Source organism: Manacus candei, unplaced genomic scaffold (genome assembly GCF_025592945.1).
Source record: "Manacus candei isolate 608988 ecotype Guabito, Panama unplaced genomic scaffold, ASM2559294v1 h1tg000158l, whole genome shotgun sequence".
NCBI classification, from domain to species: domain Eukaryota; kingdom Metazoa; phylum Chordata; class Aves; order Passeriformes; family Pipridae; genus Manacus; species Manacus candei.
Genome location: NW_026138206.1, coordinates 294,172 through 318,922, shown reverse-complemented (window position 1 = coordinate 318,922; position 24,751 = coordinate 294,172). Strand labels below are relative to the sequence as shown.

The 24,751-nt window shown below is 62.6% G+C and overlaps 1 protein-coding gene across 1 annotated transcript; it reads right to left on the bottom strand.

Moving 5' to 3' along the window:
- Window positions 1–8,784: 8,784 nt before the first annotated feature.
- Window positions 8,785–11,263, bottom strand: FZD2 (frizzled class receptor 2). Its single transcript, XM_051772697.1, has one exon. The coding sequence runs from the start codon at window positions 10,542–10,544 to the stop codon at window positions 8,871–8,873; it is 1,674 nt and encodes a 557-aa protein (XP_051628657.1). The 5' UTR covers window positions 10,545–11,263; the 3' UTR covers window positions 8,785–8,870.
- Window positions 11,264–24,751: the final 13,488 nt, after the last annotated feature.

Below are 24,751 nucleotides of genomic sequence, written 5' to 3'. Positions count from 1 at the left end.
GGCATGGCGGGAACGGCGAGAGGGAGGGGCGGGGCCTGAGGGGGCGGGGTTAACGGAAGGGGCGTGGCCAGGGAAGGAGGGGGTCGTGTGAGAAGGGCGCGTTTGGAGGGGAAGGAAAGTGGGCGGGGCTTGGGGAGGGGGGGAGGGAGGGCAGGGAGCGAGGGATGGCAGGGAGCGAGGGATGGCAGGGAGCGAGGGAAGGAGCGGTTGGAAAGAGCGTTTGGCGGCGAAAGGGGGCGTGGTTTGCATGAGGGGGCGTGGTTTGGTGAGGGGAGGCAGGCTGGGAGCAAGCAAGGGGGCGTGGCCTGTGGAAGCGGGCTGAATGTTTTGCATGGATGGGGCGTGGTTTTTAAATGGGCGTGGTCATGCAAAATACTGTCTGGGGGCGTGGTCTGCCGAAGGGCGCGCTCGCCGGGGAGAAGGGGGCGTGGTTTCAAGGGGGAGGGCGAGGCTTGAGAAGGGGCGGGACCCGGGGGGTGGGCGTGGTCTATTGAGTTGGGTGATGTATTGGGGTGGGCGGGGTCTAGGGAGTGGGCGTGGTCTGTGAGTCCCGGGGGTCCCGCCCCGTCCTAGGGAAAGGAGGGGAGGGGGCGGGGGGAACAGGGGGCCGAGGGACCCCCACCGCGACCCGCGTGGGGCTCTGGCACCGAGACCGCCGTGGGGCACCCCGGGGGTCCCACTGTGGCTGCGCGGTGGCGTGGGGTGAAGGGGGGTCCCTCGGGGGACACCCCCAGCCGTGGGCCTGGCGCGGGAGAGGGGGCTGCAGCGCGGGACCACATCGATCCCGGGGGGTCCCAAGGCATCCCACGGCCCGCACAGCGCCCCAGACAGCCCCGGGGAGGGAGGAAAGCCCCGGCAGGACCACGGCACCGGTGACGGCAGGGCCCGTCGGGAAGGCTGTCCCTGTCCCCTCCAGGAGGATGATGTCCCTGTCCCACCGAGGAGGATCCTGTCTCTCTCCTCCCGAGGAGGATCCTGTTCCCATCCCACTGAGGAGGGCCCTGTCCCCACCCCAGCCAGAAGGATCCTGTCCCTCCCCCACCGAGGAGGATCCCATCCCCATCCCAGCACTGGATCCATCCTCGTGGGCAGCAGAGCCCCTTTCCAGTGTGTTCTCCCCTTTCCAGTGTGTTCTCCCCTTTCCAGTGTGTTCTCCCCTTGTTCACACCCCCCTTCCTGCCCCTTCCCCTGCCCCCGGAGCTCTGCTGGCAGTGGGGGAACAGACAGGCTGGGTTGGGGGGACACCCAGCCCTGCACCCTCAACTGGGCAGAAAACGGCCCCCAAATCACCCCTGAGCTCCCCCAAACCACCTGTGGCCGACCCCATCCTGCTTCTGTCCCCACCATGGTCCCAAACAGCCCAGGATGAGCATGATGCAGACCAGCACCTTTCCACCACTGGAAAAACAAATTGAACGCCTTGAAGGGTCAGTTTTATATCAAACTGGAATAAAACCAGCTTTCACTGGTGTGCCAGTGCTCCGGGGAACCCCCAGAATGGTGGAATCCCCCCGGAGGGGTGGCAGCCCTGGGAACAGGCTGTAGTTTCACATGGGGAGGTGACACCAAAAGCAGTGGACTGGGGGGGGAGGTGTCTTTAAGGCCATTCAACCCTTGGCTCTGTCTCCCTGCAGTGGGAAAAGCCTGGAGAGCAGACAGTGGGATGAGTGGTGTTGAGACCCGACCCGCTGCCCAGCTCATTACATCTGCAGCACCGGGATGGATCCAGCCCTGTGCCCCCAAAAGGCACTTAAAAACACCCTCAGAAGTGGAGGGATGATATATTTTGGCAATCAGAGGCCCAAAAAGTGGCTTCGAGGGGGAATGGAGGGAGGATTTTGGCAGAGGAAGGGCCAGGGCTGCAGTGGAGCCACTGGCTCGAGTTGCTGTGGGCAAACATTGGGGTCCATGAGCAGGGAGCCCCGTGTGCACCAGGCACATCCTGGAATTCCAGAGTCCATCCACCCTGGCATTGAATCAGTGACTGGATTTAATAAATTCATCCCCTAAAAAAGAGCATTAAATGAGTTTTAAACCCCATGTCCACCCCTGAAACACAGCAGGCGTGGGTGTGTGGTGACAGGGGGTGCCTGTCCATCCAGCCCTGCATCCCTCCATCCATCCCTCCCTCCATCTATCCCTGCATCCCTCCCTCCATCCATTCACCCATCCATCCTCCATTCATCCATCCATCAACCCATCCATCCATTTATCCATCCCTCCCTCCCTCCCTCCCTCCCACCTTCCCTCTCTCCCTTCTCTTCCCTGGAGAAGGCAGACAAAGCCAAGCAGAGTGTTTGCCCTGCTGGGTGGTGATTTCTTTCCCTTTATTAATAATAATAACTAATAAAAACAATTAATAATTAATAAAAAGTGGTGATTTGAGCCAAAGGAATATTTTGTTCAGCCTGAAATGGCTGTTTTGGGGTAAAAGAGGTGGAAACAAGGAGTGGGATCAGGCCCTGGAAGTGCAGGGGTTATACCCTGCTGGGGTGACTCTGGGTTTTTGGGTACCCTCGATGGGTGGCCCCAGGGATGGGGGAAACGGTGCCATGGGGGAAGCACTCCCAGCTCTCTGTTTTGAGGTGTCATCCCTCCCCTGCTGCCCCTGCCCTGCCTTCCTCTGGGGCTGGGTGGCCAGAGCTGGACTGGGGGGGCTGGGCTGGGCAGCAAAGAGGGGTCACCCTCAGGGTCCCTGAGATGATGGCTCCTCCAGTCCCCAGACAGGGCAGGGACAGCCCTACAAACTGTAACCCCTCCTGGCCAGTACGTCAGCAGGGACCAGAGTGAACCCAAGGGCCGGTGCTCCCCAGCAGGGACCACCCTGGGGCTGGGCTGGGGACCCCCAGGGGCCCACCCAGTGTGGGGAGAGGGGGGGAGGGAACCCCACAGGCCCTGAGGGGCACCCACGGGGTGTGCATACATGTGTGTGTGTGTGCCTGGGGTGTTCCTGGCATGTACCTGGCTCACTAGTGGGGTGTTCCTGGTGTGTGCCTTGTGTGTGTCTGGCATGTTCCTGGTGAGTTCCTGGAGTGTTCCTGGGCTGCTCCTGGGCTGTGCCTGGCGTGTCCCTGGTGTGTAGTGTTTGCTCACGTCTGTGGAACAGTCACACACACACGTGTGCATGCGATGGGACACGTGAGTGTGCACATACGTGTGCATGTGAGAGCTGTGTGTGCGTGGAGGCACCTCCATCCTGGGGAACCCCTTGCACGCATCCCCCTTCCCTTTGACACCCCCCTTTCACACCCCCCTCGAGCACAAACACACCCCCAAGCACACCCCTCCCCTTTGCCCCCCCCTTGGACACCCGCTGCCCTTCACACCTCCCGTGCACACCCCGCTCTCCTCCTCACCCCCCTCGCGCACACGCTCTCTCCCTGCACATCCCTCTCCGCCTCGCACGACCCCCTTGCCCCCCCCATTCCTCCTCTCGCCCCCCCACCCCCGCTCCCGCCCCATAATCGGCTCCAGCTGCACAAACATTCCCGCACCCGGAGCCGCCGCCGCCTCCGGAGCCGCCCCCGCCCCCCGCCCGGATCCTCCCCCCGAGCCCTCCGGGGCCCCCTGCCCGGACCCTCCCCCAGACCCTCCCCCCGGCCGGGGCAGCCGTGCCGGACCCGCGTGGCCGTGGGGCAGCCCCAGGCAGGGCAGGGAGGGGGCTGGAGGGGAACCACGTCCATCCCACCTGTGTCCTTCCGTCCATCCATCCATGTCCCTCCATCCATCCGTGTCCATCCATCCCATGTCTACTCATCCTGTCCATGTCCATCCATCCCGTGTCCATCCATCCCCTGTCCATCTATCCCACCCATGTCCATCCATCCCCTGTCCATCTATCCCACCCATGTCCATCCATCCCCTGTCCATCTATCCCACCCATGTCCACCCATCCAGTGTCCATCCATCCCATCTGTGTCCATCCATCCCATATCCACCCATCCTATCCATGTCCACTCATCCCACACCCCATGTCCATCCAGCACATCTATGTCCCTCCATCCTGTGTCCCTCCATCCTGTGTCCATCCATCCCCCCATCCGTGTCCATCCATCCCTTGCCTGTTCCCCCTATGCTCTCTGGAGGGCACTGGAGGATGGTGGGATCCCACACTCACCCATCCCACGTTCTCCAGGAGGTGCACCAGGATGGAGATTGGTCCCCATGCCCACCCTATATCCATCCATCATTATTTTCCAGGAGGGGTGCTGAGATGGAGATTCCCACACCCGTGTGTCCTGTATTTCCAATGGAGGACACCGGGAATGACACAGATCATCACACCCACTCATCCCAAGCTCTCCAGGAGAACACCAAGACGCAGAAGTGGCCCCACATTCCCCACTCCCCCACCCTTTGGGTGGAGCCGGGGTCCCACACGGCTCCGGGGGGCAGAGGGGTGGGGATGGATCCCACTCCCATCCCGCGGCACCAGGGTGGGATGGTGGGATGGGGACAGGATCCTCCACCTGCCTCGGGAGCCGCAGCCCCCTGAGGGACCCCCGAGCCGCCAGGGCCCCTCCCGCTTCCCGGCAGCTCCGGCTCCTTTAAGAGCAGCGCGGCCGGAGCCCAATTTAGCCGACGGCCGCCTGTCCCCGCTGGCGCCCGGCCAGGGCTCGGCCTCGGCCGCGGCCAGATCCCGCTCCAGCGCCCGCCCCGGGGCTGGGGGGGCCGGGGGCACCCGGGGGGCCCGCTGCCACCTTTGGGTGCTGGGCCCCGTGGCCTCCGGTCCCTGCTGGCTCCGTCGCCCTGGAGGTGAAGGCACACGGAGGCAGGAGCAGGTTGGGGACAGCCAGGGATGTCCCCACGAGGCCCGGGGACCTGTCATGCCAAATGATCATGGGGACACCACAACGAGATGTCCCTTGTCACCTCCCTGCTCCCCATCACCTCCCTCTGCCACCCCCCGTGACACTGCTGGGGACCGGGACAAGAGGGGACAGAGGAAGGGGAAGGGACAGGGGAGATGGACCCCATTGTCACCTGGGGCTGAGAATGGGACAGTCCAGGGACAGGGGAGCCTGGGTCCATGGGGACAGAGCTGAGTGGGGGACAGGGTGGGTCCCTGGGGACACGGGACGGGACAATCCCAGGAGACAGGGTCCCTGGGGCATGAAGGACAGGACAGACAAAGGGACAGGGTACCTGGGGGATGAGGGACAGGACAGGCCACAGATATGGGGACAGGAGAGCTCATGGCCAGGGCAGCCCATGGTCCAGATTATAGGAAAGCCAGTGGCAAGCAACAGGAGTGACTATGGACTGCGGGACAGGAGCACTGGAACAACCAGTGCCTGGCACACACCACGAGCCATCCTTCTCCCAGTAAGACCAGTTCCTTCTCTAGCACTCCCTTCCCTGCACTGGTTTCACCCCGGGGCTGCCTCTGTGCTGGGACCAGCACCCCGCGGCTGACCCGACTGTGGCTGCTCCTGGGGTCACCCCCGTCCCCGTCCGCACCAGCACGAGCCCCGCGGGCACTGGTGGCACTGGTGTGATGAGTTGCGGGTGCTCTGGGGCCGGCCGGGCGGCGTTTGCGCGTTAATTGACCCCCGCGGCTCTGGCAGCTGTGAAAACAGAGCGGGGCTCATTAGGGGACATCAAAGGACCCCCAGCACGGCCGGGCGGGGACACGGCCCCACCCGCCACCGGCGTTTGCTGCCTCTTCACTTGGATTAAAAAGGGAAGAGGAGGATGGGAATCACCAGGCTGGGAGGGCTGGGGACAGCCCTGAGCAGAGAGGAGGTCCCTGTCCCTTGTTCCCTGTCCCCTCTCCCCTCTCCTTGGGGTTAGTGGGACTGGGGGGACCCGTTCTCTGGGTGACCTGTCCCCAGGGTGACTTGGACAGGGGTTATCCATCCCCAGGATTGGTTGGGTTTGGGATGATCTCTCCCCAGGGGTGACTTGTTCCTGGGGTGACCCGTTCCTGGGGTGACCCATCCTTAGGGTCACCCATTCCCAGGGTGACCTGTCCCCAGGGTTAGTTGTCCCTGGGGTGACTCATTCCCAGAGGGATCCATCCTTGGGGTGACCTGTCCCTGGTGTTTGCCTGATCCAGGGTGCCCCATCCCTGGGGTGACAGACCAGGGGGTGGAGGGGACACGCACTGACTGCTGCCTGCAGACACCCTCCAGCACCTCCCTACTTGGGCTGCAAACAGCCCCGAGAGCCAAAAACCTCCAAAACCCCCTCAGAAATTCGGAAAAGGCCACATGGCACAGGATCCGGCCCAATTCCAACTCCAATTCCAGCTCCACTGCAGGATCCCGTGGGGCCCAGATGGGGGGACAGGGACCCCCAGTGGGTCCCAGCAGTGCCCATGGGGTACCCTGAGAGCCCTCAGCACCCCTGGGGCTCAGGAGCAATCCCAGATCCCAGCTCTGTTTTCCAAAGCTGGGACATCCAAGCCTTTTAAAAAAAACCCCTCCTCTCCCAGCTCCTGCATTCCTGGGTGGAGAGTTTACATTCCCCCCCGTCCCCCGTGATCCCGATCCGCGCTTCGCCTCCGGAAAACAAGGCGGCCTTGGGGGGGAGATGCTTTTTGGGGAGCAGGACCTTCCAGCTGGATAAGAGACCCCCACGGGCAACACCCTAAAGCCAAAGCACCCAGTGCCAGGCTGGATACAGCCCAGGACCCCCATGGCAAGGGGGACCCCCCTGAGGTGGCACCACGAGGGCAGGGATTGAGGGGTGCAGGGGGGTCCCCCACCCCCTTGGCTGAGGCTGGTCCTGCCCATGGCACCACCAGCACAAAGACAGCAAAAATCACCCCATTTTAATTCCCTTTCCAGAGGCTCCGAAGAAGGGGGGGAGGGGGAGGGTGACAGGGGTGGCTGGGGTGTCCTGGGGGTGCCAAGGGGGTGCTGACAGGGGTCCCCACCAGCCCAGCCCGACCCTTAAACTGCTTCTCCAAACCACAGAGGAGGGGGAAAAAAAGCCCTGGATAAGTTTCTCCCCCTCTTCTCTCCCCCTTCCAAGTCATCGCTGGAAAATTAAACCGGATCCAAAGAGTTTTTCCTTTCCAAAATGTGCTGGAGAGGCACTGCCTTAACCCCTTCGGCTCCTTCCTCGCCCACACCGCAGGACTGGGATGTTTCAGGGGGTTTTGGGATCGTCCCGGGGCTTTGCTGGGGGAAGGGGAATGGCACAATCCCCCCACGATCCCTCTTTGTGCTCCAGGGATCCCCAAACCCTCTGGAATGCTGGAGGTGAGAAGCACTGAGGCTCCCTGGGGCCGGTTTTGGGGCACCCCCGGGGCCAGTGCTTCCCGGCCAGGTCTCCCTCTCCATTTTGGGAAGAGTATTTTTTTTCATTCCAACTAAATCCAGCTGATTAAATCCATCCTTTCCCCCCCCAGCTCCCCGCCTGGAGCTTGTCCCTCTCCAGCCGAAAATCCCAATGTCCCCCCTCCAGCATCCCCCAAATCCCGACAAACCGAACCCGAGTTGGGACCTGCTTCCTCCGGAGCCTCGGGATTGGGGGCCCACCCCAGCCAAACCCCTAATCCCAGAGAAAATGTGAGCTATTTCCTCCAGGAGGGGGGCACAGGAGAGGCCCCCCCTCCCACTGCAAACCGAAAATTCCTTATTTTTTTGGGTTAAAAAGCTCTTTTTTCCCTTGCAAGGCGCTTTGTTCCAGCTGGAGGGAGGCGCTGGCTCATCCCCACGGGGCAGTGGAACTGGGGGGCCCCACAGCATCCATAGGGACCCCTCTCAGTCCCCCAATTTAATCCTTAGGGCTGTTTTGGGGGGAAAAAAACCCAACAAAACGAAGCCCTCAGGAATAATCTGGTGGTTTTTTTGACTCGTTTCTATTTGGGAAGGATTGTTCAAAAAGGAATTTGGGAGGAAAACTCATCGGCCAAGTTGGGGGGGGCCCAGGAGGAGCCCCCGGGGGGAGCAGCCCCGGCCCAGGGTCTCGTGGGAGTGAACAAAGGGGTGGGGAAAGAAAAATCCACTTTTTTGGGGAGTTTCGAAAGGAGAGCGAGAAAAATGGGCTTTTTATTGGGTTTTTTTGCCTTTTTTTCCCCCTTTTTTTTCCAGGGGCCGCTGGAGCAGCAGCCGGGGGGGAGCTGGGATGGAGTGGGAAGGGGGGAGCAGGGGGCTGAGGGTCCTCTCCAGGCTCGGCAGCATTTTTTCCCTTTTTCTCCTCTTTTTTCTCTTTTTTCCCACCTCTTTTAAATTTTTTCCCCAGTTCCTTTTTCTCCCTTTTTTTTCTCCTTTTTCTCCCTTTTTTTCCTCCTTTTTCTCCCTTTTCTCCTCTCCTTTTTTTCACTCATTTTCCTCTTTTCCCTCTCCTTTTTTATCTTCTTTTTTTCTTATATCTCCTTTCCTGTTTTTTCTCCCTTTTCTCCTTCTTTCCTCCCTTTTCTCCCCCTTTTCCTCCCTTTTCTCCCCCTTTTTCCTTTTTTCTCCCTTTACACCTTTTTCTCCCCCTTTTCCTGCCTATTTTTCCCTCATTTTCTTTTTATTTCCTTTCCTCCTTTTTTTCTCCCCTTTCTCCTCCCCTTTCTACTTTTTTATTCTCCTTTTTTCTCCTCTTTCTTCCCCTTTTTTCTTCCTGTCCTCCTCATTTACCTCTTTTTTCACCCCTTCCTTTTCCTCCCTTTCCTGCTTCCCCCCCCTTTTTCTCCTATTCCCCCTCCCTTTTCTCCTCTTTCCTCCCCTCCATTTCCAAATTTTAAATAGAAATATATATAATTAAATTTACAAATGCTATTTACAGGTTTAATTACAAAAAAAAAAAAAAAATCAAAGAGAAAGAGAGACACCCCTTAGACGTTAATAAATCTAAAAATAAAAAATATATAATAATCCCCCCCTCCAAAAAACCCCCAAATTTCAGGCCGGATGGCGGCGGGGCCGGGGGGGTCACACCGTGGTCTCGCCCTGCTTGCTGTTGGTGAGCCGGGTGTAGAACTTCCTCCAGGAGTGCAGGGTTTTCCCTGACCATATCCAGAACCCGGAGGTGATGCCCACGATCAGAGTCATGAGATACTTGATCATGTAGACGGTGAAGTCGGGGGTCATGCGGGGGGTGAAGTGCAGCGGGCAGGGGATGGCCAAGCTCTTGCAGTTCTGGCTGATCCAGCTGCGCTCCCAGTGCTCCCGGAACGCCTGCTCGTAGAAGTAGCAGGCGATGACGATGGTGGCCGGGACGGTGTAGAGGACGCTGAAGACCCCGATGCGAACCATGAGCCGCTCCAGCTTCTCCGTCTTGGTCCCGCCGTGTTTCATGATGGTGCGGATGCGGAAGAGGGACACGAAGCCGGCCAGGAGGAAGGAGGTGCCGATGAAGAGGTAGACGAAGAGCGGGGCCAGCACGAAGCCCCGCAGAGGGTCGATGTTGTTGAGGCCCACGAAGCAGACGCCGCTCAGCAGGTCCCCGTCGATCTGCCCCATGGCCAGGATGGTGATGGTCTTGACGGCCGGCACGGCCCAGGCGGCCAAGTGGAAGTACTGGGAGTTGGCCTCGATGGCCTCGTGGCCCCACTTCATGCCGGCGGCCAGGAACCAGGTCAGGGAGAGGATGACCCACCAGATCGAGCTGGCCATGCTGAAGAAGTAGAGCATCATGAAGAGGATGGTGCAGCCCTCCTTCTTGGTGCCCTGCACCACCGTGCGGTACCCGTCCTCCTGGAAGCGCTCGTTGCAGACCACCCTCTCCTCCAGCACGAAGCCGGCGATGTAGGCCACCGACACCATGGTGTAGCACCCCGAGAGGAAGATGATGGGCCGCTCGGGGTAGCGGAAGCGCTGCATGTCCACCAGGTAGGTGGTGACGGTGAAGAAGGTGGAGGCGCAGCACAGGACGGACCAGATGAGGATCCAGATGCGGGCGAAGCGGATCTCGTCCTCGTTGAAGAACATGTGGCCGTCGGGCCGGGCGGGCTCGCAGGGCGCCGCGCAGTCCTTCTCCCCCAGGAACTTGTAGTTGAGGTAGCTGGGCACCTTCAGCGCCCGCGGGCAGTGGAAGGGGTGGTCGAGGGTGGCGTAGCGGGGGGCACCGGGGGTGCCCTGGCCGGCCAGCGGCGTGGCACTGGTGAGCAGCGCCGGCGAGCCGCCGTCCTCCGAGTGGTTCTGCCCCACGCAGATCTGCTCGGCGCCGTGCCGGGGGAAGTTCTCGCAGCGCAGCCGCTCCGGCCACTGGAAGCCGAACTTGTTCATGAGGGCCTCGCAGCCCTGGCGCGCCCGCTCGCAGATGGAGCGGCACGGCGGGATGGCCTGCTCCAGCACCGTGCACACCGGGGCGTACATGGAGCACAGGAAGAACTTCAGCTCCAGGGAGCACTGCACCTTCACCAGAGGGTAGAACTGGTGGACCTCCAGCCCCGCGTCCTCCTGGTTGGTGTGGCCCAGCAGGTTGGGCATGATGGTCTGGTTGTAGGCGATGTCGGTGCAGAGCGGGATGGAGATGGGCTGGCAGAAGCCGTGGTCGGGGATGGAGATGCCCTTCTCGCCGTGCAGCTGGGCCCGGCCCGGCGCCGGCACGCTCAGCCCCGCCAGCAGCCAGGCCAGGGCGGGCAGCACGCCGGGGGGGGCCATGGTGGTGCCCCGAGTCCCTGCGCCCCGAATTACTGTGCCCGGTGCCCAGCCGGACGGACCGTCCTCCTGTCCGGGTGTGCTGTGCCCGGGGCTGCCTGGATGGTCCCGGTGATCAGCTCTGCCGTGCCTGGTGTGCCTGGACGGCTCCCGGTGACCCCGGTGCTTCCTGGATGGCTCCCGGCGATCAGCTCTGCCGTGCCCGGTGCCGCCCGGATGACTCCCGGTGTCCGAATCCGCCGCGTCCAGACGGCTCCCGGTGCTCAGCTCTGCCGTGCCCGCCGCTGGCTGGACGCTCCCGGTGACTGGATACTCTCAGCTCCCGCCGGGATGACTCCCGGTGACGGGACCCGCCGTGCCCGGTGCTGCCCGGACGGCTGCCGGTTCCCGCTGCCCGCCTGCCCCGGGTTCCCGGCGGGACGGCTCGCGGTGTTCCGATCTACCGCTGCGTCTGCTCGGACCTGGCGCTCCCGGTGCTCGTCCCAGACACTCCCGCTGTTCGTCCCAGCCGCTCCCGGTGCTCCGCGGCGCTGCTCCCGCTGCCCGGACCTGGCGCTCCCGGAGCCGCGGGCGAGCGGCGGGTCGGGGAGAGGGGATGGCGGGGGGTTGCCGGGCGGTCCCGGGGGGTTGCCGGGCGGTCCCGGGGGGGTCCCGGGGGGGTGCCCGGGGCGCGGGGAGCGGAGCGGCCGCACCGGACGCTCCCGCCGCCTTTGTGAGGGGCAGCGCCGCGTCCCCGCGGGGCGGGGCCAACCCCCCGAGCCCCGCCCCCTCGCGGCCCCGCCCCGCCACCTAAGCCAGTCACATTCAAACCTGGCGGTGGCCACGCCCGCCGCCGCCCCTGGCCACGCCCCCCTCCCGTCCCGGGGGTCACCGGGGCCCCCCCGGCCCGAAAAGTTTTTCCGAGTCGGGAGAAGTTCCCCCCCCGCGCCGGGGTGGGGTCGGGCCGGGGCCGCGGTGAGAGGGTGCTCCCGTGTCCCCTGACGCCGCCCGTGTGCGCTGTGCCTCTCGTGTCCCCTGCCCTCCGCCTTCCGTGACACCCCCCGTGTCTTCTGACACCCTTCCCCCCGTGGCCCCTGTGTCCCCCCACCCGTGTCCCTTTCGTATTCCCTGCCCCCCGAGTCTTCCGCACCCCACCGTGTCTTCTGCACTCCCCCTTGTCCGCTGTGCCTCTCCTGTCCCCAGCCTCCCTGTCCCCAGCCCCAGTGTGGCCTCTGCCCCTCCGTGTCCCTTACACCCCCCCCGCGTGTCCCCCGACACTCCCCGTGTCCCCTGTGCCCCCTCCAGTGCCCCCCGCCCCCGTGTCTTCTACACCCTGCATGTTCCCTGTTCCCCACCGTGTCCTCTGTCCCCCCCCCCGTGTCCCCTGTGCCTCTCCTGTCTCCTCTTCTCCCTGCCGTGTCCCTGGATGTGCCCCATGTCCTCTGCAACCCCCCATTGTCCCCTGCGTCCCCCCTGTGTACCCTGCCACCCCCCCCCCGGGGTTCTCTGCACCCCTCTGTGTCCCCTGTGCCCCCCTGATGTCCTCTGCACTTCCCATGTCCCCTGACTCCCTGCTCCATGTCTCCCCCCACCCATGCGGCTGCTCCCCCCCAGCCCAAGACCCACATCACCCTGACGTGTTCTGGGGGGTCCCCCACTGTCCTCTGGTCCCACTTTAGGGTGCAGTGGGGCAGGATTAGCCCCTTGTCCCCCTGAAGCCCCCCCAAAAGCAGGGGTACCTTGGCCCAAACACTCCCTGTCCCCTGGTGTCACCCAGGTGGTGCCATCACCCTGTGGGGTGCCCACGGCCACTCTGGGGTGCTGCACCCCCACAGGGCCACTGCACAGTCAGGGATGTCCCCAAATCAGCCATGGGGATGGGGGACATCCCCCACCCTGCCCCCCACCACCGGCCCCACAGCTCCCACCCCAACCAGGGCCATGCTGAAGGGAACATCTGTCCCCAAAAACAGGGCAGAGGGAGAGAGCCATGGGGCTGAGATGCACTGGAAGGAGCTGGGACACACTTGGGGGCACTGGGACACACTGGGTGGAACTGGGACACACTTGGGGGCCCTGGGACATGCCAGAGGGGGACAGGAATACACCAGGGGGAACCAGGACACACTGGGAGGATCCAGGACAGGCTGGGGGGATCTGGGACACACTGGGGGATCCAAGACATGCTGGGGTGATCCAAGACTCACTGAGAGGGACCAGGACACATCGGGGGGTCAAGCACACACTGGGGGGCACTGGGACACACTGAGGGGACTGAGACACACTGGGAGAGACTGGAACACAACGGAGACCCTCATCGGGGAAAGAAACTGAGGGCAATCACCCCAAATTTCGGCAGCAGGATGGGGGGCTGCCCTTCCCAAGGCAGGGGCAGTCGGGGGGGTTGTGGTGGACAGCCCCCCGCCCCCGTCCCGCTCCGTTCTGGGGGGGCTTCTGGCTGCCCCCTTCCCTCCCTCCCTCCGCGTCCTCCCTCCCTTTCTCTCCCTTTCCTGTAACTTAAGCTTTTGTTGTGAGCAGGAGACCCGGGCTGCCGTGAAAAGAGGGGGCCCCACCGCCTTTCAGAGCGTAATTGAAACCATTGCGGCTCCTGGCCGAGGGGGAAGGGCAGGGGGGGCTCCAAAATCAAAGCCGGGGGGGGCGCAGGGGAACGGACGGAACACACGATGCTCCCGGCCCCCCTCCCCGCCGGGACGTGCCGGGTGTCACCGCGGCGGGGGCGGGACACGGGGGGCTCCCCGCGCCCGGGGAGGGGTCGGGGCTGGCGGAGGGTCCGCGTGGCCCCGGCGAGGCCGGGATGGGTGGGTTTGGGGTGGGAGCCAGGGTCGGGGGTGACTCCGGGGTGCTGCCTTTGGGGTTCCCGGGAGGGTGCTGGGTGAGTGCCCGGGGGTCCCGGGCGGGGGGGGCTGCAGGGAAGGGCCTGGCACGGTGCCGGCGGCGGGGGCTGAGCCCGGAGCGCGGCCAGCACTGCCTCCTGGCCCCATCCCGCTCCCAGTCCTGCTCCCAGTCCCACTCCCAATCCCGCTCTTTTGCTGCTCCCCCGGCTGCTCCAGCCACAGCTCCCCCCGGCCCCGTGGGTGCAGAGTCCAGCTTGGGTGACCCCACCGTGTCCCCAGGCCCGCCAGGGATGGGGACAGAGGGGAGCAGGGGTGTCTGAGCAGCCACGTTGATTTCGCTTCCTAAAAGCTCCGGATTTTGGCTTCTTTTCACAGGGAAAGGGCCCTTCTCATGTCCCCTCCCACCCCCGTGTCCCCTGCCCCCACCACGTCCCCAGTGCCTCTTGTGTCCCTTCCCCAGGGGGGTGGCAGGGGCTGTCCCCATGCTCCCTGTCCCAGTGGGTGCTGGTGGCACAGGAGAGGGGGCCCCAGAACCCACGAATGGTCCCACCCAGAGCGGGTGCTGAGCTCTCCTGAGGAGGGGGAAACCCGGAGCAGACCCTCCAGCCAGCCCTGGAAGGACCCCCTGGGTGGGCTGAGGGTGTCAGGGAGGCAGCCAGAGGGCTCCTGCCTGCTCAGGGGTGTCCCCTCACAGGGACATTCAGGGTGGCTCAGGGAATCCTTTGAGTCCCACTTGTCCCTGTCACCAAGCTCCCAGACTCGTTCCTGAGCCCTGCCAGGGCTGTGTCGGGTGGCAGAGTCCTGCCTCCTCCCCAAAAGATTGCCTGGGGGTCTGGGGTTGATGTCCTGGCTGGGGGGAACCTGTGAGGACAAGGACCCACCCTGGCACCCAGCGGGAGGGGGTGGGTGCTGCCAGCAGGCCAGACTGGGCTGTACTGGGAGTATGGGGCCAAACCCAGCTCCCCCCCAGCTCCCCATCACAAGGGCACTTAGGGGGTCCTCCCTGCACCCAGCAGGGCCAGGGAGGGGGGACACAGCTGTGAACTCCCAGGTCCTGCCCTTGGACCCCCTGGAAGCGCCCTCAGCCCAGCCACAGGCTGCTGTCCCCTGTCTGAGCCTCCTCCCCAGGAACAGGCACCCGGGGGAACCCTGGGGTGGCACCATGGCTGGCACTGGCCCCGTGCACGGCCCCACGCGTGGGCTGGTGGCCAGCACCGATCCTGAGGGCAATATTTTGGGGGGACACTGGCAGCACCACCTTGCACCACGTGTCCCTTGGGGCGGCGCGGAGGAGGGCGAAGCAGGGAGGAGCTGTGCCAGGCGGTGCCAGGGGGGTGGGGACCCCGGGGGTCCCCCAGGAGCGCAGAGGAGGGGAAGGGCCCCCGGCCCTGCCCTCGGCTTTGTTTCACACTTAAGAGCCTCTAATTAAAACCAGGCACAAAGGCCCTGGCTGGCTGCGGGCTCGAGGTGCCAGCGGGGACGGTGGTCTGTCACCAAGGGAACAGGGAGGACACACAGGGTCCCTGGCACAGGTCCCCCTGCACCCCAGGGCGTGAGCAGGCACACGTGTGCACACACATGCACACACACACACGTGAACACACAGCACCCACAGAGGGGTGATGTGTGGGGACGTGGCAGCAGGGCTGGGGGGGTCGGGGGTGCTGAGGGGGTCACAGTGTTGGGGACTCTGTGTGTGTGACAGCTCTGCTGGCACCTGGAGGTGTGTGTGTGTGCACCCCTGTGCCCAGCTGAGCTGCACACACGCTGTGCTGTGGGTTAGGGAGGGCAGGAACCAGTGCTCAGGCCTGGTTTGTACTGGTCTAAACTGGTCTAATGGTCTGCAATGGCTCCACGAGGTGGGAGGGGTCTGTGATCAGCACTGGTCAGGTGGGATGGGGCTGCCAGCTGAGTCCTGGGGTACCCATGGGGTGGGCTGTGGGGTGAGCTGTGCCCTGGGTACCCGTGGGGTGAGTTGGGGGTACCCACTGCTACCACCAAGCTCCGGAGTAGCAGTGGGGTGAACTGAGCCCTGGGGTACCTGTGGGGTGGAGTGTGGGGTGTCCCCAGCCCCAGGGTACCAAGCCAAGCCCTCAGGTACCCCTGGGGCGGGCTGTGGGGCGAGTTGAGCCCTGGGGCACTCCCGGCGTGGGCCATGGGGTGCCTGAGCCCCGGGGCAGCCTGGCAGGGAGTGGACACAGTGTTAGCCAAGCCCTGGTGCCCAGAGGGTCCCGGGGGGACTGGTGGGCAACCCTAAAAGCAGCTGTGAGGAGCTGGGGGGACGAGCCCCACCACAAACGGGTCCAACTGACGGGATCCCCCGGGGGTGGCACGTCCCCGGTGCCACGCGGTCCCCCCAGCCCCGCTCCTGGTGCCGGCGGGGCACAGAGCCCACCGAGGTGGGCGCGGGGGAAACCGGCTTAAGCACACCTTGACCTTGCTGGCAGGGGAGGGATCCCCTCGGCTTGTCCGACACATCCCCCGCCAGCGCTGGCATTGAGAGCGCGCGAGCCGCGCGAGGAGGGGCCGGCTTGAAAAGGCAGCTTAGGCATCTCCTGCTGCGAGAGATGGATTAGGGGCTTCGGGGAGGCCGGGGGACGGCACAGCCACCGCCGGGATATTGTTTGAACCCTTCCAGGGATGGGGCAGCCACAGCTTCTCTGGGCAACCGGTGCCAGGGCCTCCCCACCCTCACAGGGGAGGGTTTCTTCTGTATATCCAACCTAAATTTCCCCCCTTTCAGTTTAAACCCATTCCCCCTTGTCCTGCCACTCCAGTTCCTGATGAAGAGTCCCCCTCTGGCCCCTTCAGTTCTTGGAAGGTGCTGTGGGGTCTCCACACAACCTTCTCCTTTCCGGGCTGAACAGCCCCAGCTCTCCCAGCCTGCCTCCATAGGGGAGGTGCTCCAGTCCCCTTATCCACTTCATGGCCTCCTCTGGGCTGGCTCCAACCATTCCCCGTCCTTCCCATGCTGGGGGCAGCAGAGCTGGATGCCCTGTGCCAGCAGAGCTGGATGCCCTGTGGCAGCAGAGCTGGATGCCCCGGGGGCAGCAGAGCTGGATTCCCTGTGGCAGCAGAGCTGGATGCGCTGGGGCAGCAGAGCTGGATTCCCTGTGCCAGCAGAGCTGGATGCCCTGGGGCAGCAGAGCTGGATGCACTGTGGCAGCAGAGCTGGATGCTCTGGGGCAGCAGAGCTGGATGCACTGTGGCAGCAGAGCTGGATGCCTTGTGGCCAGCAGAGCTGGATGCCCCGGGGGCAGCAGAGCTGGATGCCCTGTTCCCGGCGGGGTCCCCCGGGGTCGGCAGCCCCGGCCCCCTGCGGGAGCCCCCGGCGCGGGCGCAGCTGTCGCTGTCAGGGCCGGCAGGGCTCGGGTATTTTTAGAGCCACCCAGGGACCGTTTCTGCCCGTGCAGAGGGTGACGGGCGTGTGGGGGTGGGGGGGGGACACAGGTTTCCCTTTTTACTCTGATTTAGGGCTGGAAACGCCCCGTTTGTGCTGCCCAGAGCTGGCAGTGGATCATATGGGGGGTGGGGGACCCTATACTGGGGGGTGGGGGGTGGTCTGGCCATCTCGGCCCTGCCCCTGTGCTGGGTTGGGGTCTGTGATCCCAAGGTGATGACGGTGCTGCCTCGCAGGGGCAGCCCAGGCCCCAGGGACTGCTCCTGGTGTGGGGGGTGGCCCCTGTGGTGGCAATGGAGCAGGGACTGGGTGCCCCCCTGGCCATCCCTCCCACCCCAGGAACAGCTGTGCCCCTTGGTGGGGACCCTGCCAGCACCGGGCATGTGACAGGAGGTGACAGAGCTGCTATTTATACCTGCCCCTCTCAGGGCTGGGTGTGGGGACACCAGAGAGCCCATGCCACGGGCCCAGGGTGGCTCTCAGGGTCCCCTGGGTGTCCTGCCTGTCCCACAGCACCATCCAAACCCCCTGTAGGGTGGGGGGGCTCATCATGGCCTGGAGGCCCCTCCACGGTGTCACACAGCCATTCCAACTGCCCCAGCCCACTGGGGACAGAGCCACCCCTGTGCCTGGGGGGGGGCACAGGACTGTGCTTCATGTCCCCACGCCCAGTGAGGACACTGAGCTGTCCCTGTGCCTGACAGTGGCACGAAGTTGTGCCCAAAAAGGACACTGAGCTGTCCCTGTGCCCAGTGGGACACTGAGCTGTGCCCAGCCCAGTACTGGGGGGCAGAGGGGGACAGGTGTGTCCCCCAGCAGCCACAGGTCCTAGTGGACATGTCCCCAGCAGCCACAGGCCGTTGGCATGGGGAGATGCCAAGGGTGGGGGGGCATTCATTCCCAGCCTCCCTCCTGCTCCTCCAGCAGTGGGGCAGGGGGGCACAGACCCCCAGAAAGCTGCTTTACATGAGAAGGGGCCTCCCTGGCCCACAGAGAGAGGTGTGGACTGAAGGTGTCAGGGGACATCCCAGGGAGGCAGCCAGAGGGCTCCTGTCTGCTCAGGGGTGTCCCCTCACAGGGACATTCAGGGTGGCTCAGGGAATCCTTTGATCCCACTTGTCCCTGTTACCAGGCTCCCAGACTTGTTCCTGAGCCCTGCCAGGGCTGTGTCGGATGACAGAGTCCTGCCTCCTCCCCAAAAGATTGCCTGGGGGTCTGGGGTTGATGTCCTGGCTGGGGGGAACTTGTGAGGAAAAGGACCCCCCTGCCCACACATGCACTGGGGGTCTGGGGTGCCCCAGCCTGGGGACACTGTGCCCCTCAGGCAGAGAAGCCCCAGGACTGATCCCCGAGCTCCCTGCTCACCCCTCGTGGCACCCAGGGAAACTGAGGCAGGGCTGAGAGGCCTTGGGCACCACTGAGGGCACCCAGCCCCAGGGTCACCCCTCCCCTCCAGCTCAGCACCCCTGAGGTGCCAGGCCCCCCTCACCCAAAGCTGAGGCAGGTAGGGCTGGTGCCCCCACCCCGGGGTGATGATGAGCACCAGCTTCTGCTCCTGACAGACCTGGGGGGACGTGGAGAAGGGGCATAAGCCACCAGCACACTGGGGTCCTGCAGGGGAGCTGTCACCCTCCCTAAGGCTGGGGGGCACTCATTCCCTGCTCTGGGGCTCATCCCACCCAGCTCAACACGGCCCCACCTCCCTGTTGGGCCTGTCCTGGCTCAGCACCCCATGGTGGGTGGGGGTTCAGGGAGTGGGTGGGGGTCCCACTGCCTGCCTGTGGGGCAGGAGCTCCCTGTCACGGGCACAGCCTTAGTACTGGGCCCAGGGTGGGCCACCTGGCACCCAGGGTTGGGCTTGGCTGGAGGACACTCCTGTCCCTCTGACCCCAGAGCTGCTCCACATGGCGTGGTTGGGCTTCCTGGGCAGGGGTCTGGGGTCCAATCCTGCCCACCTGGAAGCTTTGGGAGGACAAGGAGTGGACAGTCCCTTGCAAATACACCTCTGGAAGGAGAAAGGCTGCTCCCCACCCTGCTTAAGCTTCACCTCCCTCCATGGGGCCAAGTGCCAGGGCAGTCCTGGTGCCCAGTGGGGACAGCAGCAGGGACAGAGCATGGCCTGTGGAGGAGAGGCAGAGCCCTGGCAGCTCTGGGCTGGCAGCAGCCCCTCACCCAGGCAGGTGGGAGCGCTGACCTGACACGGGACAAGATGGACACTGGGGTTTTTGTGGGGAGCAGAGTAAAGCACAGACAGGCACTGGATCAACAGAACCTTCTTAGGGTAATGAGGAGGAAATTCAAGGAGGTTTCTGCCCAGCAAAAGCTCTCACAGCCACCCTGTGGTGCAGAGGCCCCAGCCCTCAGCCACGAGGTCCCCAGCACTGTTTGAGAGAGAGACAGCATGAGAATCATAGATTATGAAGGGATTGGGATGGACATTAAAGCTCACCCAGTTCCACTCCCCTCCCACTAGACCAGGTCGCTCAAGGCCTTATCCAACCTGGCCTTGGACACTTCCAGGGATGGGGCAGCCACAACCTCCCTTTCCTGGGAGGTTTTCCCTTCCAGACGGGATTTCCTGGGGACGTTTCTGCAGGGCTGCTGAGGTGGGGCAGCGGGATGAGCACAGGATTTTGTCCCAGCAAGTGAGAGGCAGATGTTCCATGCAGAAGCTCTGGCTCAGTGCAGGAACAGACCGAGCCTGGAGCCACCCTGGGAACACAAACCACTGAGTGCTGCAGGACTGCTGTTCCACCCAGGAGAGCAGTTAAGAGGCTGCAGTCGAGGAAGTATGGAAAAGAAAAAAATAACAGCCCTTTATGAAAAGATATATGTGTATTGGCAGAACAAAAGAACACGAAAGCACCTCAACAGTAATCCCGTACCCAGAAGTCCCCTTCCAAAAGGAAACAGGTCAAAGCTTCCCGTCCTTTGGCGCAATTCTCATCCCGGTTGGCAGAGGGTGCTGTTGGATCAGCGGAGGAGCAGCCGCAGGGATACGCGGGGTCAGCACTTTGGGCAGCCCAGCGCCCCGCAGTCCAACAGCCCTGGCTGTGCTGTGTCTGCTCTCCCAGCCACGCTGCCCTCCCAGCCCGCACCTCCCAGGAGCCTCCCTCTGTCTCCCGCACTGACCCCCAGGAACATCGGGGGCAGCTGCAAGGCAAGGAGAGGATGGTTAGAGGAGAAATTCAAAGCTCTCCTTGGGGTCTCCCCAGGGTAGGGACATCAATGGAGCCACGCATGGAGTACAGGGACTTATTTGTGGGATGCTGTGAACTTCCCACCCTTCAATATGCCTTGGGATGGATTTTGAGCCTGTGGGCACTTCTGTCTGGGATGAACTGAGGGCACTGCCAGCATGGCACGGAGAGGTGACATCTCCTAGTGCCTGAGCAAGAGTCCAGCATCATCTTAATCTCTTAACCTCCTCCAATTCCAGAGACCCCAGTGATTGCTCAGAGGTGCCAGAAACTGAGCCCACCTGTAATACTGGTGTCTGATCTGATGGATATCAGCAGCACATTCCCTGCTTCCCACTCCCATCCCTACCTGCCTATCTCAAAGCTCGCCTGGGTCCGTTCCCGTGCCACACGTGCATTCCTGCTTTCTCTTTCCTTATCCTGCTGCAGCCTGAACAGCACAGGGCATCCCTGCCCCCAGGGAGGGCAGCTACCGGGCAGAGCAGGCTGGGGCAGGATTCCCAAGGGGAAAGGCACTGGCTGCCTCCCACAGCTCTCCCATGGCTGGCTGGGGCTGTAGGAGGGCAGTGCAGAAGAGCCCTGTCACCTCCTCCCACCCCAACCCTCCTCCCACCTGCTGATTGATGGGAATCAAGGCTTCATCCAAAGAGACAACTCGAAACTTCACTGGAAAAGGGAAACAGAGATGGAGGAGTGAGTTCATCCTCAGGGAGGATGGAGATCCCCCCCAAGCCCTGCAGTGCCCCTCAAGCAGCACTGCCAGGGTGTCCTGGCATTGCCCTCTGTCAGTGCTGGGCATTCCAGTGCATCCCAGGATGAGCCCTCCTATTCCCACGCAGTGTAGGAGCAAGGCTGGGCCTCCTGCAGCCCTCTCCCACCAGGTCCTTCAGCCCAGAGCAGGGTGGTGCATCTTACCCCCATCACCTCACTGGCCAGGCTTGTAGACAGGTTTATCTGTCTATATGAAGATCCCAGGGTCCAGTGTTTTCAGCTTCACCTCCTTCTTCTCAGACACCTTCAGGGAATCTCCTTGGATTGAGATGTGCAGGTCTAGGTTTTCCTCCTTCCCACTGATGGGTTCTGGAGCCTGCAGGGGGAAACATCAGGCTGCAGGTGAGGATGAGCCATGGCCAGGGTGCTCTGCTCACTCTGGGTGACCCTGAGCTCTCCTCACCCACAGGGACACCTTCCCTGAGCCAGGGGCTGGGAAAAAATGTCCCCCCAACACCCTGCTCTGGTCTGCAGGTCTCCTACCAGGGGATTATTTTAGCCACTGGATAACTGGGCTGAGCCTGGAGTAGTTCTGTCTGCATGAGGGATGAGACTCTGCCAAAAGATGGGGAAGTCACATCTGCTCCCTGGGTCACAGCCCCAGCTCAGGGCAGCTGGTGCAAACTGCTCTGCCTGGAGGCACCGAGGAGCCCAGGATATCCCCAGGACATCCCCTCCCTGCTCAGGGCTGTTTTGGGGTGACACTCACAGCGAAGGTGAAGTTCAGGTGCATCTGAGGCTGCTGGACCTCCCTCTTCAGCAGGTGATGGGGTGGGTTCTGTGCACTCCCAGCTGCTTGATGGTCACCTGGCCCCAGAGCATGGCTGGGCTGGGGTGGTACATCACAGCTGGGGCTGTGACCACACACCTCCTGGCAAGGAGAAGTGATGACAAGAGGGGTGTGGGGGTGAGACAGAACCCAGCACAGACCCCATGGAGACCTCAAAGAGCCCCTGGACACACAGGAACCTGTGCTGGGGTGCAGCACCACCTCCCCCAGCCTCCCCACGCTGCCCCTGGGCTCCCCTTGGCTTCCCAGCTCAAAGCAAAGGGCACCTGCAACAACCACCCCAGGGCCACCAGCCCAGCAGCCCCCAGTGCCACGTCCTTGATGCTCATGGGCAGGGACAGCCCAGCAGCCTGAGCGTCCCTACCCTGGCCAACGACCCCCAACAAGGGAGCAGCTCCCTCCAGGAATTCCCAAGGAGCTGAGGCTAAAGCCATGCCAGCAGGCACAGACAGACAGACAGCCACAGAGGGGGCTGCAGGTGCCCCAGCCATGAGGGGCGGGATGAGGGAGAGGATGGGCAGGGCTGGAGACCTCGTGTCTCCAGCTGAAGTGGATGTCTAGGATGGCCACAGCCTCCTCCTGCAGGGCTTGGATCGCTCTGGACCTGTGTCTGCCCCTCTGCAGGCCCTGAAATGGGATCTTTGCTTCCCATCCAGTGAGCAAACAAGGACTGGCAGAGGGATCCACAGGCACCTGCAGATACAGCTCAGGCCATGTTTACCCACAGCTTCCTGGGTTCAAGGCTCTGCTGGATTTTTGCAGTATTGGGAAAGGTTCCTACAACCTGCAGAGGTTCAAACCCCGGGGGCAGGACTCACCTGAACACTGCTGTGCTGGGAAATGGTGCCAGGGTGGAGTGGGAACAAATGGAACAAAAATAGGCAGCACATCATGATGACATTGTATTATATGAGTTTGTGTATTGTATTGTATGAGCTTGTGGTGATTCCTCAGAAAGGGCAAGTTTACAGGTGTTTCAAACTTAACCAAACAGTAGCTGTTTGGGCTGATCACACATCTGAGGCTGGATTTTTGCCCCGTTTCCTCTGGTTTCATCAAATCTGGGTAGAGGAACAGGACAGTGCTGTGTTGTGGTGCTGACTCTGGCTGCTCTCATTCCTCTTTGCACCACTCTTGGGAGCTGGACACCAGCCAGGGCAGAGGCTGAGCTCCCTCCTTCTGTCCTGGTGGGGATTCCAGAAAGTTGAGGCAGCTCCACAACAGCCACGTGGTGTTCAGAGCACATCCCCTGCTCTGCAGGGTTTCCTCCCTGCTTTGCAGTTCCCTTCCTTTTGGGGATGTGGGCAGAGGCAGTGCTGTGGGAATCATGGAATGGTTTGGGTTGGAAGGGACCTTAAAGCTCATCTTATTCCATCCCCTGCCTTGGGCAGGGGCACCTTCCATGAGACCAGGTTGCTCCAAGCCTTGTCCACCATGGCCTTGGACACTTCCAAGGATGGGGCAACCACAGCTTCTCTGGACAAAACGTGCCATCACCCCACAGGAAGCCATGGAGGGGGCTGACCTCTTTCCATGGGATCTTAGATGACCATGGCTGCTGTCCCCATGCCTGCCCTGCTCAGGTATGGCTGGATACAGCCCTGTGCCCACCCCCCTGCCCTTTGGAGCAGCCCCACACAGTGTTGGTGTCTGGAGGAGGCTGGACCTGCCACCCCCAAGGGCAGGAGTTGGGAGCACGGCCCCAGGTCCACCCTGACCCCTCCCCAGGATGTGGCCATGGGTCAGTGCCCTGACAGGCATCCCAGGGGTGGTTCAACGTGACCAGGAGCTCGTGGCTCCTCCAGCACTGCTGAGGCCACCACTGACCCAAATGCCACATCCACACAGCTTCCAAATCCCTCCAGGGATGGGGACTCCACCACTGCCCTTGGCAGCTGTGCCAGGGCTGGACAACCAAGCAGCAGGGCAGGGTCACTGCAGACCCCATGTCTGGAGGGCCAGGGGAAGCAAGGTGCTCCCAGAGTCCCTGTGCTGAAGTGTCTTTCTCTCCCCAAGCTTTCACCTTCCCCTGACAGTGGAAAAGCCAGCAAGGTCTCTGCCTGGGACCTGGCTGTCCAGCTTGGACAATGCTTTGCCCAGAGAAGCTGTGGCTGCCCCTGGATCCCTGGAAGTGTCCAGGGCCAAGTTGGACAGGGCTTGGAGCAACCTGGGCTGGTGGAAGGTGTCCCTGCCTGCGGCAGGGGATGGGACTGGATGGGCTTGGAGGTCCCTTCCAACCCCAACCTGTCTGTGTTCCTATTAATGCATAACCCCTAAACCCAACCTTTGCTGGGCTCAAGGTTCTGAGCAGCCAAACCACACCCAAGGTGGTGGGCATGTGGTGGGACCACCAAGTCAGTTCAGACCCGACAGACTGAGCTGCACACTGGGACCCCTGGCAGGAAGGAAGGGATTAAAGGGGTTTTCTAGGACATGGGATGCTTCATGTGCACACTGCCCTTGACCATCTCCCTGTGACAGTTCCTAGTCTGGTGAGTTGTTGCTCGTGGGAAGCCTCTCTCCTGCTGCTGATGTTTTGGTATCTGTCTGGGCAGACGAGTGCCACAGATTTGCAGGATTTCCTCCATAATGAGCCAGCTGCTCCCAAGAGCAGGAATGGTGCCAATCCACAGTGCTGTGCCCTCGCTTGCCCGTGGCTTGCAGGTTTTAGCTGAAGATGGGAGGTGAAGCCTTGCCCACCCTGCTCCCAGCACAGGGGACAGCCCCCTCCCTGCAGTTGTCCCAGCCCTGCTGCAACACTGGGGTGGCTGGGACAGGAGCTGCTCAGCTGGGAAGGAGCCAAATGATGTCCAAATCCCTGCCTGACTGCGAGGAACAGCCAGGGAAGTTGGCAGCTGGTGGATGGGCCTGGCTATGCCACGGTCTGGAAGCCATGGGGAGACATCTTGAAGCCTCCTGATCCAGGTGGGCACAATCCAGGATCCTCTGGGTATTTGGGGTTTTAATAGATGCTCTTCCTGTGCACTTACTAAGGCAGGGAGAGCTCTACCTCCGGGTCAGATCAGTATCCCTCTCCCCCTGCCCTGTGCTCCTCACACCATCCAGCACCACACCCTGGGGATACGCTGTGGTGTCCACAGGGATGCTCCATGTGCACGGATGCAGGCCCCCAGCACGGTCCTAAGGAGAAGGATTCCCCCTCCCCATGCTCCCCCCAGCTCCTCAGACACAGGCAGGACACGAGCACACCCAGC